Source organism: Camarhynchus parvulus, chromosome 9 (genome assembly GCF_901933205.1).
Source record: "Camarhynchus parvulus chromosome 9, STF_HiC, whole genome shotgun sequence".
Classification (NCBI taxonomy): Eukaryota; Metazoa; Chordata; class Aves; order Passeriformes; family Thraupidae; genus Camarhynchus; species Camarhynchus parvulus.
In genome coordinates, this window is record NC_044579.1 from 23688244 (window position 1) to 23700620 (window position 12377).

Sequence of the window (12377 nt, forward strand, 5' to 3'; positions counted from 1 at the left end):
TCATTATTTTTGTACAGCAGCTGTTCCAGGCAGCCTGAAAATAACTCATGTAGTGGTTTCACAACTGTCTGGATTTAGAAAAATGTTTGTGTAAACAGTGGAGTAACATTTGGATGTGTAAACAAACAGCAATAAATACAGTTCGTGCTTCTGATCTGCAAAGCCCAAAAGGTACAGAGCTGAACTGTCTCACATAAAATCTTCCCCTCATCTTGTGCTGGGGATGATATTTCTGGCAGGGAAGTGGCGTCAGCCAGGCTCTGAAAGCAGCTGGTGGGTGTGCTCTGGAAACAGGAGCACTCCCTGTCTCCAAGCCTCAGTATTAAAGCAGGAGATGCTTTAATAGAGGAGAAGGCTTGCCAGTCAGCCTGCAGAGAGCAAATCACTTCACATTTGGAGCTGAGATGTTTCCTGTGTCTGCTGGGGAAAGGTGTAGCAGACTGGTCTGAGCCAGTTCGTTTGGAGTGGCATTTTCAGTGTGTCAGCTGGCAGTCAGATTTTAAAAACCTGTGTGCTCAGATGCATTTCACTTAACTATGTGAAAATAGTTCATTTTTCTTTATTTTTCACTGATTTGGGACAGTTTTTTCTGAAAAGTTTTCAATGAGTCAGAGTAGGCACACATCTTTAGTAACAGCTGAATTCTGTATTTCCAGAGCAATGTTAAATACTGAAGATATTTTTAAAAACCCACAGAAGTCATACTTTTGTAAACAGAAATGTTATTTGATTTATGTCTTCTGGTTGGTAGAAAAGCTGTAGTTTTAGGGTTTCTTTAAAGAGAAGAGTGTGGCTGATAGTTCAGTGGGATATTATACAGGTTGTGCATAACTCAAAGCTTCTCATCTCTTCACTGTGTGCTAGTTTTCTGTCTAGGTTTTAATGACTTCAGGCTGTGTTTCTGCAGCCAGTCTCAAATGCAGCTGCAGTGGAGAGGACAGGTTGTGCCTCTAGCCTTGTCCTCACACCTCCCATTAGCCAGCAGTTGTGCAGCTGTGTGGTGACCCAGAGCAGACAGCCAACCTGTGGAAAACTGATGTTTGCAGCCACATGTGTCAGTACCAGGAGGATGCCAGGAGTTGCAGGGCCTGATTTCTGCTCATGATCCATCCCAAGATGGGCCAAGTGATTGTAAAACCATGGCTTGGGGGTTCACACTGATTGTAAAAGAGAGCAATTGCACTATAACAAACTCCCTTAAATGCACTTGACCTCTCTGCTGACCTCAGACCCAGAAGTGCCAGGTGCAGATGACAAAATGTTTTTTTATTCAATGTTTGTTGTTTCTGCCAAGTGGTGAGTTCTGTCTGTAAGGGTTGTGTGCCACTGCATCGTTCCAGTTAGAGGAGAGCATGAACTCCTCTGAGGAGAATTTTCTCCTCCATAACTTTCTTCTTACACTGTCTCCTCTCTCAGAGATTTTGTATAAAATCACAAAATGATTGAGGTTGGCAGAGACCTCTGGAGATCAACCACTCCTACTCAAAGCAGGGTCAAACAGAGCAGGTTCCTTGGGAACGTGTCCATTTGGGTTTTGAGTATCTTCAAGGATAAAGAGTCCCCAGCCTCTCCAACAAACTTGTTACTCTGTTTGGTCACCATCAACAACAACAAAGTTTTCCTTATAATTTCCAGTATTTCAGTTTGTGCCCATTGACTCTGTCCTTGCATGGAGTGTTGTCTGGCTTGACCTTTATTACACCTTCCTAGCAGGTGTTTGTATGTATTGATAAGATGCTCCCTCAGCCTATTTGAATTTTAAGTGAAATACTTTTATACAAAAAATTGATCAGAGAATACGAGTCAATATTTTTACCTGTGTATGACATGGTAAGAAACAGTTGCTGCTGTTGGAGACGTAACTTGCCAACTAAAATCTGCTTTGTGTGTTATATTAAGAAAGTTAGACTCCTTTTACTCAAGTTTTGGCTGATTTTTGGAAATGTCCTATTTGCACAGGTAATTTGGCCTGCCCAAATGGTGCATGCTGCCCTTTTTTAACAGTCACTTGTTTTACTTCTCTTATTGACCATATCACTGATTTTTGCACCATGTCTTTTCATTTGCAGCAGGAGGATTCTCTTTTTGCCACCATGCCACCCCTTTGTCCCATTGGGAGCCATTCCAAGGTGCAAAGCCCCAAGTCAGTCACTGGAGGACTGGGAGCTTTTACAAAGGTATCCTTCCTTCTTTCTTCGTGCTGGGGCAGGCAGCCCAGCAGTGCCATTTCCTGCTGACTTGTGCCACATACCATGGAACTTCATTGCTTTAAAACTCTTACTGGAAGATGTATCTTGCTGCTCAGGGCTCTGTAGCATCTCTCAAAAATGTGTCTTGTTTTCTTTTCTTTCCCTGTGGCTCTGCTGTACCTGGGATCTTGCCTTTTATCACCTCTTCTATCCTTTCTGGGGTTCTTTTTTGAATAATTGTTGTGTTCAGGCTGATTTTTTGAAAGCTTATTTTTAATGGGATGCAGTAGAAGTAAACTGCAATGGATCTGTCAGGAGCTTCTTAAAAAAATTATAACAGTGGATTTGTGAATCTCAGATGTTGCTGCTTCTGGCTGTGTTTCCTTAAATACTACCACATGGAATATAAAATGTTTCTGTCAATGTTAGGTGATCCGAGTAAAAGGTGAAAGAATGCTTCTTGCCAGTTACAGTACCTACAACAATCTAATAGGGAAAAAAAACCCTAAAGAGGCTTTTTTATGTTGCTGCCCTTAGAGGTTAGATGTAAGGGAAACATAAAACACACACACAAGAGAATGTGTGTATGTGAGCTATAATCATTTACAGTGTCTATAGCTGTTGGTTGTAACATTCCAGGATAGAAATAAAAAACAGGTTCAGAACATGAATATGAAACTTTAAAGTGTTGTGGCTCTGTGTGGAAATGTAGGGCCTGAAGAACTCAAGTTTTTTACTTTTTGTAAAAAGTCCCTTGTCAGGATGAGTGGTACTTGTAACACTACCAGCAGTTGCTGTGACTGTAATTTCCAGGACTGCTTTGTCACTGTGTCCGTTTGTCCCACCACCCCACTGCTGTGTGGGAGCAGCCCTCACCTGGAGCCGAGTTAGTGTCCCCGTGGTGGTGAGCACCATGTCTGAGTTCAGAGTGTGCCACCCTTCCCTGCAGACAGGCTGCTCCACAGTGATCTTCAGTGGTTGAAGGGGATGCCTTGGAGTGGCTCCTTAGAGCAGAGGGTGGACAAGATCCAGAGAATAAAGTGGGAATTTATTGAAGGCCTTCAAACAGGTTCACCTTGGGCAGCCACAGCCTACCAGAGGCTACACCCAAGCTGGACAATGGGCACCAATTTTTCAGACAATTGTAAGTTTGGTCCATTTACATATCAGGGATTAATCCTCCAGTTACAGCTTCAGTTAATGAAGTAATTTACCCCCAGTTTGTTTCCCCAATTCACTTTTGTTTGTACTTTTTGGGGCCTGAGGCTGTGGGGTGTCCTTGGGATTGTTTTGTCTGACCAAAACGTGACCTCTCTATGGAGTTTGGAGTGATGCACTAATGCAGTACAGGATCTGAAAAGTACAAGAGCTGAAATCCTAAGGCGTGCAGGGTGTTTGCTGTCCTTGTGACTGTGTGTGCCCTTGCCCAGGTGATCATCAAGCAGGAGCCCGGGGAGCTGCCGCAGCAGGCGGCGGTGCCGGCGGCGGGCGCGGCGCAGCCCTCGCTGCAGCAGTACGTCACCGTCAAGGGCAGCCACATGCTGGCCCTGTCCCCGCAGAAACCCGTGGTGAGCAGCGGCGAGGGGACAGTGCAGTCCAAGGTAAGGGCACCTGGGCATCTCTGGGGTGCTGGCGGCTGTCTGTGTGTTCCTGCAGCCCTTGGTGCCTCTCCAGGCCAGCAGGGTTGCTCGTGCCTCGCTCCCAGGTGGCAGTGCCGTGGGTAGCTGGGTTCTGTGTGCAGTGGCTCCTGCCCTGCTTCCCTGCAGTGCTTGGGAGGGGAGCAGGCTGAGCAGGCACCGTTACATTTTATTGTGTACAGGGACATCACCCACTTCTGTCCAGGCCATTGCAGTAGTGGGGTGCAGGTGCTTTTGGGCTGCCATCAGCAGCTCTTGCTGAAACTCATCCAGGCCTTTCCATAAGAGAAGGTGAATTCTTTCCTGCAAGTGCAGGCCTGCATCATAAGAGAACAGCACAAATAGGGAATGAGGTGGAGGCTGAGCCAGAGTAGGATTAGGTGAAAGCAGTCCTATTTGAGTGGCAACTCGAGCATTTTACTGCAGGAGTCGTGCCAGTGCACTCCTGCTTTGCCAGGAGTGACACAGCTTCTGAGAAGGCACAGTGCAGTGACAAGATGACAGATGTGTCAGAAATTGTCACATTTCTTGCCTCTTCCCATTGTGGACAGAGTCAAATGACGTGCCAGGCACTAGAGATAGCATACACAGCTTTCACGTTTGCATAAGTAAATACTTTTTTGCATTTGCAACATTTCCTTGTTCTTTTTGCTGCCTTTCTTGCCTGTTTGAGCAGGTATGCAAAAACTCATGTTCCACTGCAGTTACCATTAACACATAAAATTGAAGCACTTTGTGGGTTCTGCTTTGAGGCTGTAGTTTTCCCAGGGAATCTGTTCCCATGGATGTGTTGAAATGGAATTTCTACATCTCTTTAATTCACCAAGGCAAGCTTTAGCTTCATCTGGAATTAAGCCATTGCTTATAAATCAGAAATAAAGGAATTGCCCTGTGATTTGAATGAACTTAATCTTTAGTGGGTGTGCTGAGATCCTGGCTGGGTTTAACAGTTTATCGTTTTACTTGGGATTGGCCTCTTGCCGATTTAATTTTGTTCCTGAGTGAAGAGCTTCTGTTCGTGACCAGGCACGTCCTGAAATGTCTGGAGATGATGGGGGTGCTGTGCCAGGCAGGTTCCCAGGATGCTGTGGCCAGCAGGGCCCCATGCCATGCCATGCCATGCCATGCCATGCCATGCGTGTGTGTTGCAGGTTGTTGGCGTTCCCGTTGGTTCCGCGCTGCAGTCCACGGTGAAACAGGCGGTGGCCATCAGTGGGGGTCAGATCCTCGTGGCAAAGTCCAGCTCCTCGGTGGCAAAGGCTGTTGGCTCCAAGCAGGTTGTGACTCAAGGTGTAGCCAAAGCCATCGTCAGCGGAGGTGGAGGGACAATTGTGGCTCAGCCTGTGCAGACTATAACCAAGGCACAGGTTTCTTCCACAGGCACTCTGAAAAGTACATCTCAAGGCTCAGGTAGGGTGATTTTGTACCTTGTTAATAGCTAGTGATGAGTCTATAATGATGTATTCAGCTGCAGAATAACTGTGTGTGATTGAAAAACCTGGAAGTGAGTAGAGAGCTCTGTAGGAAAATTCAGGCTGAGATTAATAATAAAGAAAATGTTCTTTCATTATCTGTAAGGGGGAAGAGGGAGCACAAGTGCCTTAAAACATGCAGTGTTGTGGAAGTGGAGCCCAGATGGGTATGCTGGGGAACGTGCAGGAGACCTTGCAGACTTTCATGGAGCCAGGTCTCACATTCTGGCCTGGCATTGTGGTCCTTTCCCCATGAATCCAGCCAGCCAGAGTCCTATTGTGTCCCTATTTCATCCCCACATCTTCCCCAGTGCCTGCAGGTACAGGAGCATGGGCAGAAGCCCCCTGTGTGGTGCCTGGGGCTGCAGGAAGGCTGCAGACCCCACGGCCGTGCTGCTTTGGCCTGCAGCCACAAGTGGGACTGCACACAGAGATTTTTTCTAGACCTGTTAACAGAAGTGTCTGTGCATTGCTGGTGGAGTTAATCTGCAGTTAGAGCAGCTAAGCAGGGATTACTGAGGGCTGGTTGCATGTCACTGAGTACTTGCATCCTGTGCAGATTTCAGTGCATACTGCTTTCTGCAAGCAGCTGGTTTATTCCTTTTTATTCTCTCTTTCTAGTGATGGCTACGCTGCAATTACCAGCCACCAACCTGGCAAACTTGGCAAATTTACCACCAGGCACCAAGCTGTACCTCACCACCAACAGCAAGAACCCTTCTGGGAAAGGAAAACTGCTGCTGATACCCCAGGGAGCCATACTAAGAGCCACAAATAATGCTAGTTAGTCTTGCAGGGAAATCTAATGAGTTAAATAATGTAATCACTGCATAATTAATATGTTGGGCATTTTTGGTAGAAAGCATCCTGGTGCTGTGGAAATCAGTAATGGGATAGGGTTTCTTTGTTCACAAGAACTCATATGTGGTGCTTTTTAAGGCTGAGATCTCACAAGTGGCTTTTGTTCTCAGTGAAACTGCTTTTCATGCTGTGCTCTCAATGCAGAAATGGTTTTTTGGTTAATAGGCCTGTGAATGAACTCCAGTGTAATACCTGCAGCTGGGGCAGTCCAGCTTTGATAAGGGCATTGGCACCAGAGAAGATCAGATACTTGTGATGCTTATGACAGAGCCATAAGTATTTTTTTTACCCTTGTTTCCTGATGAGAGACTGCAAAAAGTCATTGTTCAGGCTGTTCCTTCTGGAGACAGCAATATCAAAGTGTCACTGCAAATTACCACTGCTTGGTATCCATGATCTGTTATTATGTTAACAAAATTGCATTGACAGCCAGTGAAATTAAAAATTAAAAAGAAATTCCAGAGCCTTTTCTGCACATCCATAACTGCAAAAAAGTGATGAAAAGATTGTTCTCTTTTTGGACAGCGTTTTCATTTTATAGAAAGTTCAAAACAGCCTGAGATGAGCTTTGCTTGTCCACCAGGCCTCCTTATCTCCCCAGTAGCTCCTCTTGTTTGTGGCATTAGCTGAGCTGTGAGAGAGCACAGCAGCACAGCTGAACTCTTCTTTACTGAATAATGACATTACTTGACTGCAAAACACGTGGCACCAAATGTCTGGCAAAGTCTTTTCAAATTCTTGTATATACAGGGACAGCTGGCACTGTCTGATTACCAAAGGGTCAAGTCTTACCCTCTGGTTACAGGTCTTCAGTCTGGTTCTTCTGCAAATAGTGGAGGAGGAGGAGGAGGAGGAGGTGGAACCCAAAGCACAAGCAGTAACTTGTCACAGCACCTCACCTACACATCCTACATCCTGAAGCAAACACCCCAGGTCAGTGGCACATCTCAGTGCAAGTACTCTGGCATTTCAGGCTGCAGGGGTGTTTGGTGGATGTCCTGTGGTTCTGTAGAATGTGAAATGTCCTGGGACTCAGGTGTCTGGATCTTGACTTGGCTTTTCTCCTGCTCTGCTTCCATCACAAGGTGTTCTGCAGCGAGCAGGCTGCATCCAGCCCTCAGTGCAGGGGCATCCACTGTAGTTAGCAGTGCTTTGTTTCAGAAGATGAAATGTTGTTGTGGCTACGTTACAGCCACAAGCTTTTGTCTGTTACTCTTAGCTTTTATCTGTTACTCCTACTTTTATCTGACACTCCTAAGTTTCTGTTGACTCCTAACTGCATTTCAAAGTGCTGACCTCCCTGATTCCTTTCTGGAGCAGGGCACCTTTCTGGTTGGGCAGCCTTCACCTCAGGGCTCTGGGAAGCAGCTGACTCCAACATCCGTTGTTCAGGGCAGTGTGGGAGTTGGAGCATCTTCCACACAAGGACAAGCCCTAAAAGTGATAACTGGACAGAAAACAGCTCTGTTTACACAGGTAATGTGCAGCTGATGTATTTCTCTCTTACTAGTTTTGTCAGACAAAGTACAGGAAGCACAGCCACACATTATTGAGAGCATTCCCTTTCGTAGTTGGTTTGATATGGGGTTTGTACAGTTGTGGTGCTGGCTGTACCACGATGAGGACAGCACACAAAGGCTTACTTTCATCAGACTGCAGATTTCCAACTTTCTCTTCTCAGAAGGAGTCAGCTTGCAGTCTGTGTGAGCTTGGGGTTGCTGCTTTGTCAGTGGGCTCTGGGATTCTTAGTGAAATGGAATTGGAAAGGTGAATGGACTCAGGTGCAAAAATGTACTTAAATACTTGAACTTTAGAAATGGGTCACCTGCTAAAGTTCTTAAAAATTTTTGGGTTTGGTACCTCTCAGAGATCCTTCTTTTAAAAAGTACCAAGTAGTCTCTATGAAATTCAGATGCCCTAAGAGTACTTGCAGTTGATTATCCAAAATTCAAGATTGGTAGACATAAAGTCAACACTTACAAAGTTGATTTCTGAGGTGATCATTTTGTTCCAGCAAAAGTATTTTGAAAATATTTTCTGATAATATAAAAAGCATTTCTCTTGTTTGTTTTGTTGTTGTTACTCTGATTTGATTTGGGTTTTTAAAATAATTTAAAACTCTAACTAATATTCTGTTTTCCTTCTGCTACATTCTTTCTCAAAGGCTACATCCACTGGACAGACATCACTGGTGAAAATATCAGATGGGTCTATAAAATCAGTGGCTGCTTCATCCCAGCTCTCCAAACCTGGCACCACTGTGCTGAGGGTGTCAGGAGGTGTCATCACCACAGCTGCTGCTCCTGCCGTGGCCCTGCCCTCCAATGGGGTGGCCCAGGTGAGGAACAGCACTGCCAGTGTTCTGTTAATGCACTGGTTGCACTCCTGCCACGACAGCCCCAGAAAGGATTTGCAGTGCTTTTCTCCCCTGGAGGTGCCCTCAGCTTGCTGCTGGGACTGCTGTTCCTGTACCAGGAGCTCTGAGCAGCCCGTGGGTGCTGCTGAGGGCACAGGCCCTGCCCAGGGCTGGGTGCCCGAGCTGCTGCAGCAGTGCTGGGGGCTGGCACTGCCTGCTGGCCCTGGCTACCCCAGGGCAGCTGTGGCACTGCAGCCTGGCAGGGAGCTGCTCTGGCACACAGGGAGGCAGGCACAGAATGGTTGCATTCCTGAAGTGAATGCCCTTGGGAGCGGCTGCAGCCGTGGATCCAGTTGATGCAGGCTGTCCATGGGGAGGGGAGGAGGCAGCACAGTGAAGAGTGTGGAGTTCACTCTGAGCCTGTTTCTTTCTGTGAGCCCTAATCTGTGCCTCCCAAATGCCTGTGGAGAGTTGATGCCATGCTGCCACAGCCTCCATTCTCCATGTGCCATCATTGTCTGTGGGCTTTTGGCTATGAGCTTGAGAATCTCTTGCTTCCTAACAATTGATAGATAAAAATTTGGGTTTGCTACTTTTATTATATTACCTTGTTCTGCTTATTTTTGAATCACCTGTGACATGAAAAGGGATTTGTTATCCCTCTCTGCCTCTTATTGCCTTTTATTTGCTTCTCTCTGCCTCTTATTTGCCTCTGCAGCAAACAGACAATGCAACTTCCAGTTCATCATCAGCTGGAGCTCCTGCAGCAAAGGCACCCGGGCAGCAGCACCAAATCTGTGTAAGCCAGAGCCAGCCTACTTCCTCAGCAGTGAATAAGACTGCGACTTCCAGTGTTGTAAGTGTTGCTTCCTTGATGACTACAGCAACACCTGTGACAGGAAAAGCTACAGTATCAGGTATTAAACTCCCTTCACACCTTTCCCAGAGAAAGTTAGAATCCAGGTGTGAGTTCTGTACGTGTCTTCACTGTAAATGGAAGAATTTAGTCACCTGTATCTGTGAGTGTGTGAAAGCCATGCTTTCTAAAACACCTTACTAGCATAACTTTTGGCTTAGCCAAGGAAATTTCTAATAATTCAGTATCCTTTTGGCATTAACTGTATCTGATACAAATAACAGCAGAAGTTGCCCTTTGGTAGTGGAGAGGGATTTTAGTTTTCCTGCCAGGTTTTCACTAGAAGATGCATTTTGCCTGTCAGGAGCAGAGTGTGTCGCTATCATGATACCAGCAGTACTGCAGACTTCATTAGTTTGTGAAAGTGAAACTCCACTGTATGCAGAGAATGAGCAGAATTTGTCTCTGAGGCTTTGCATCTGCTCTGTTGGGATTGAAAAGGAGAGAGATGTTGATTAGTGGGAACCGGAGCCTTTGAAGTCAAAATTCATTAAGTACAGTGAACAAGGCTGGATCCAGATCATTCAAGTTAATAAAAATGAGATAATAAAAATGGGATGGCCTTGTGTGGAGGGGAGTTCTCCTTATTTAGTTTTATTGTATTTCCATCATCTTGCATGTCAGGGAGGGCAAATACAGCAGGTCTGAGAGTTATGAGTTAAAATTGGAAATTTTTGTTTAGATTAATTTACCTGCTGGCATGTTCTGTTCACTTGAAGTGGTTTCTTATGAAGTGAAGGCAGAGTAAAAATACAGAAAAGAGAAAATAAGTGACACTGAGCTCATCTGACAGTGTCTTTTCGAAGCAGCTCTTCTTGTGTCCTCTCTACTCAGACTTAAACTTCTCTTTTCTTATGGGTATATTTTACCCAGAGCTTGAAAATAAACAGCATAGACTGCCAAGACTGACAGAGTCCTGCAGGAAGCAATTCAGTATTTTTCTCTTTGCAAGGAAAGCAGCCAGGTGGGTTTTTTGGAAGAAATAAGCCATACTAAATAGCTTTCAGATTAAAACTCCCATTTACATGTGAGAATGCTGTCTAGATTTTGTTCTGGGGTTTTTTTATAACCCAAGGCATTGACTTCATGGTGGAAAACTCTTTCTTCAAGAATCTCAGAAGGAACAGTGGATATAAAACAGTTATTTCAATGTAATAACAAAGAAAAAATCAGAACTGTTAAAATTCTGAACATTTGTGTTTTTAAAGGCAGCTTTTTGAAAAGTATTTCAAACTTCCCCTTGATTTGTATCAAGCAGTGTCTCCCACCCACCAGGCTGATAGTGTTTGTTGAAAAGGTCCCTTTTTAACAGCCTTGCTGTCCTACCCTGCCACATCAGTGTGTCCCACACAAAGGAATGGGTAGCACTAGGTGAGCCTTCTTGCCTGGAGGTGAAAGCCCAACTGACCAGTGCTGGGCATCCTTAAAAACCAAGAAAAAACAAGACATCTTGACCAGAACTTGCATGTTTAGTACTTTGAAGGCAACTGTGTTTCACTACTACAACTACTAATAATAATGTCAAAACAAGTCATAGTTATAAAATTGTCATGGTGAAACTAAGAAATTTATTGTTGTCAATGTTTTAAAATAGAAGCCTGTTAAATTTCCACAATCTGAAGAAAACTTAGCTACAGATTGAATACAATTACATGGAAAATAGCCAGTTTACCAGTAGAAAGGATGGACATAGACCCAAACCACAGTGTTAGAGTGCTGGCTGTGATGCCTTGGGGTATATCACAAGGAGATGGCATCTTGTGGAGGAGAGAGCTGGCAGACAGGTGATGAGCCCTCCTCACCCGTGGGACTGTGGCACGGCTTGGAGTCGTGCTGATTTCTCCTGAAGTTACTGAGTGCTGCCATTGATAATGCTGTTAATGCTGAATGTTCTGCTTGTTCTTTTGGCCTTGACTGAAATCAGGGATTTAGTTCAGTCTCCAGTTTAATGTACTTCCCAGCCTGATTATCCATCCTTACGGGGTGTGTTCAGTGCATGTTGCACAGAGAATCACAACACTTGGTCCAGGAGAGTCCTTTGTCACACCTGCTGCACAGCTGCCTTGGGCTTGTCCCATAGTTGGAGCAGGGCTGGCTGTGCCCTGCTGACTGCAGTGGGTGCTGCTAAGCTGGACTGCAGAGGTGTGAGTGGCACTGGGTCACCTCCCTGGGAGCAGCTGAGTGAGTACAGCAGAGCTGGACTTCACTGCCTTAGCACAGCCTTCAGCACAAGGTCTGGTCCTGACAAGAGTGTTTTACTCTGCTGAGCCTGCTTCACTGGAAAGGTTTCTCACATCAACTTTTGCTGAAGATTCCTTAGGTGATGAGGAGATTTGCTTTACAACTCTCAGAGTGCTGTGCAGCATGTAAGAGTGTGCACACTGCGGTGCAGCACGACGGCGTCTGAGCCATCGTTGTGTCAGTGGAAACTCGTCCTGACAGCTCAGCCAACTGTGGCTTGTTAAGAGGGTGGCACTGCTAGGTTACATGCCATCCTGCTTCAAGCAGAAAGGGACAGAAGTAGCTGGAGATAAACTAACTGGTGTGTTTTATTTAACATTTTGTCTTCCGTTCTTCTTGCAGGGTTGCTAAAAATCCACTCAAATCAGTCTAGTCCACAGCAGGCTGTTCTGACAGTTCCCAGCCAGCTTAAACAGCTCGGTGTAAACACAGCTTCTGGAGGTGTTCAGACAATACTCATGCCTATGAACAAAGGTAAAGGGCAGAGGAGGATGACAGATGGTGTTTGAAAATCTCCTTTGACATAGGGTAGCTCTTGGTCACTGTTGGCATACATGGTCCATGGAAGTAGACATAGAAGAAATTGTAGCAAGGAATTCACCCCTAAACTTTGTCCTGCAAAAGGAGTGTGTTGCTTCTGAAAATGTTAATTTGTCAAGGTGTATGAATTTTGATTTTTTTTCTTCTTTGTTGCCTCCCTCCCTT

The 12377-nt window shown here is 45.4% G+C and overlaps 1 protein-coding gene across 6 annotated transcripts in view; it reads left to right on the forward strand.

Moving 5' to 3' along the window:
- Nucleotides 1–12377, forward strand: part of YEATS2 (YEATS domain containing 2) — a 48964-nt gene that overhangs the window by 22422 nt on the left and 14165 nt on the right. For 5 of the 6 annotated variants that reach the window (XM_030954163.1, XM_030954164.1, XM_030954167.1 and 2 more), the window contains 9 exons: nucleotides 2070–2177; nucleotides 3620–3790; nucleotides 4978–5236; nucleotides 5920–6081; nucleotides 6965–7092; nucleotides 7480–7635; nucleotides 8324–8497; nucleotides 9234–9432; nucleotides 12015–12146. In XM_030954163.1, the coding sequence (XP_030810023.1) occupies nucleotides 2070–2177; nucleotides 3620–3790; nucleotides 4978–5236; nucleotides 5920–6081; nucleotides 6965–7092; nucleotides 7480–7635; nucleotides 8324–8497; nucleotides 9234–9432; nucleotides 12015–12146 (1489 nt within the window). The remainder of the gene's footprint in view (nucleotides 1–2069; nucleotides 2178–3619; nucleotides 3791–4977; nucleotides 5237–5919; nucleotides 6082–6964; nucleotides 7093–7479; nucleotides 7636–8323; nucleotides 8498–9233; nucleotides 9433–12014; nucleotides 12147–12377) is intronic. The other variant, XM_030954165.1, reaches the window with a different exon arrangement.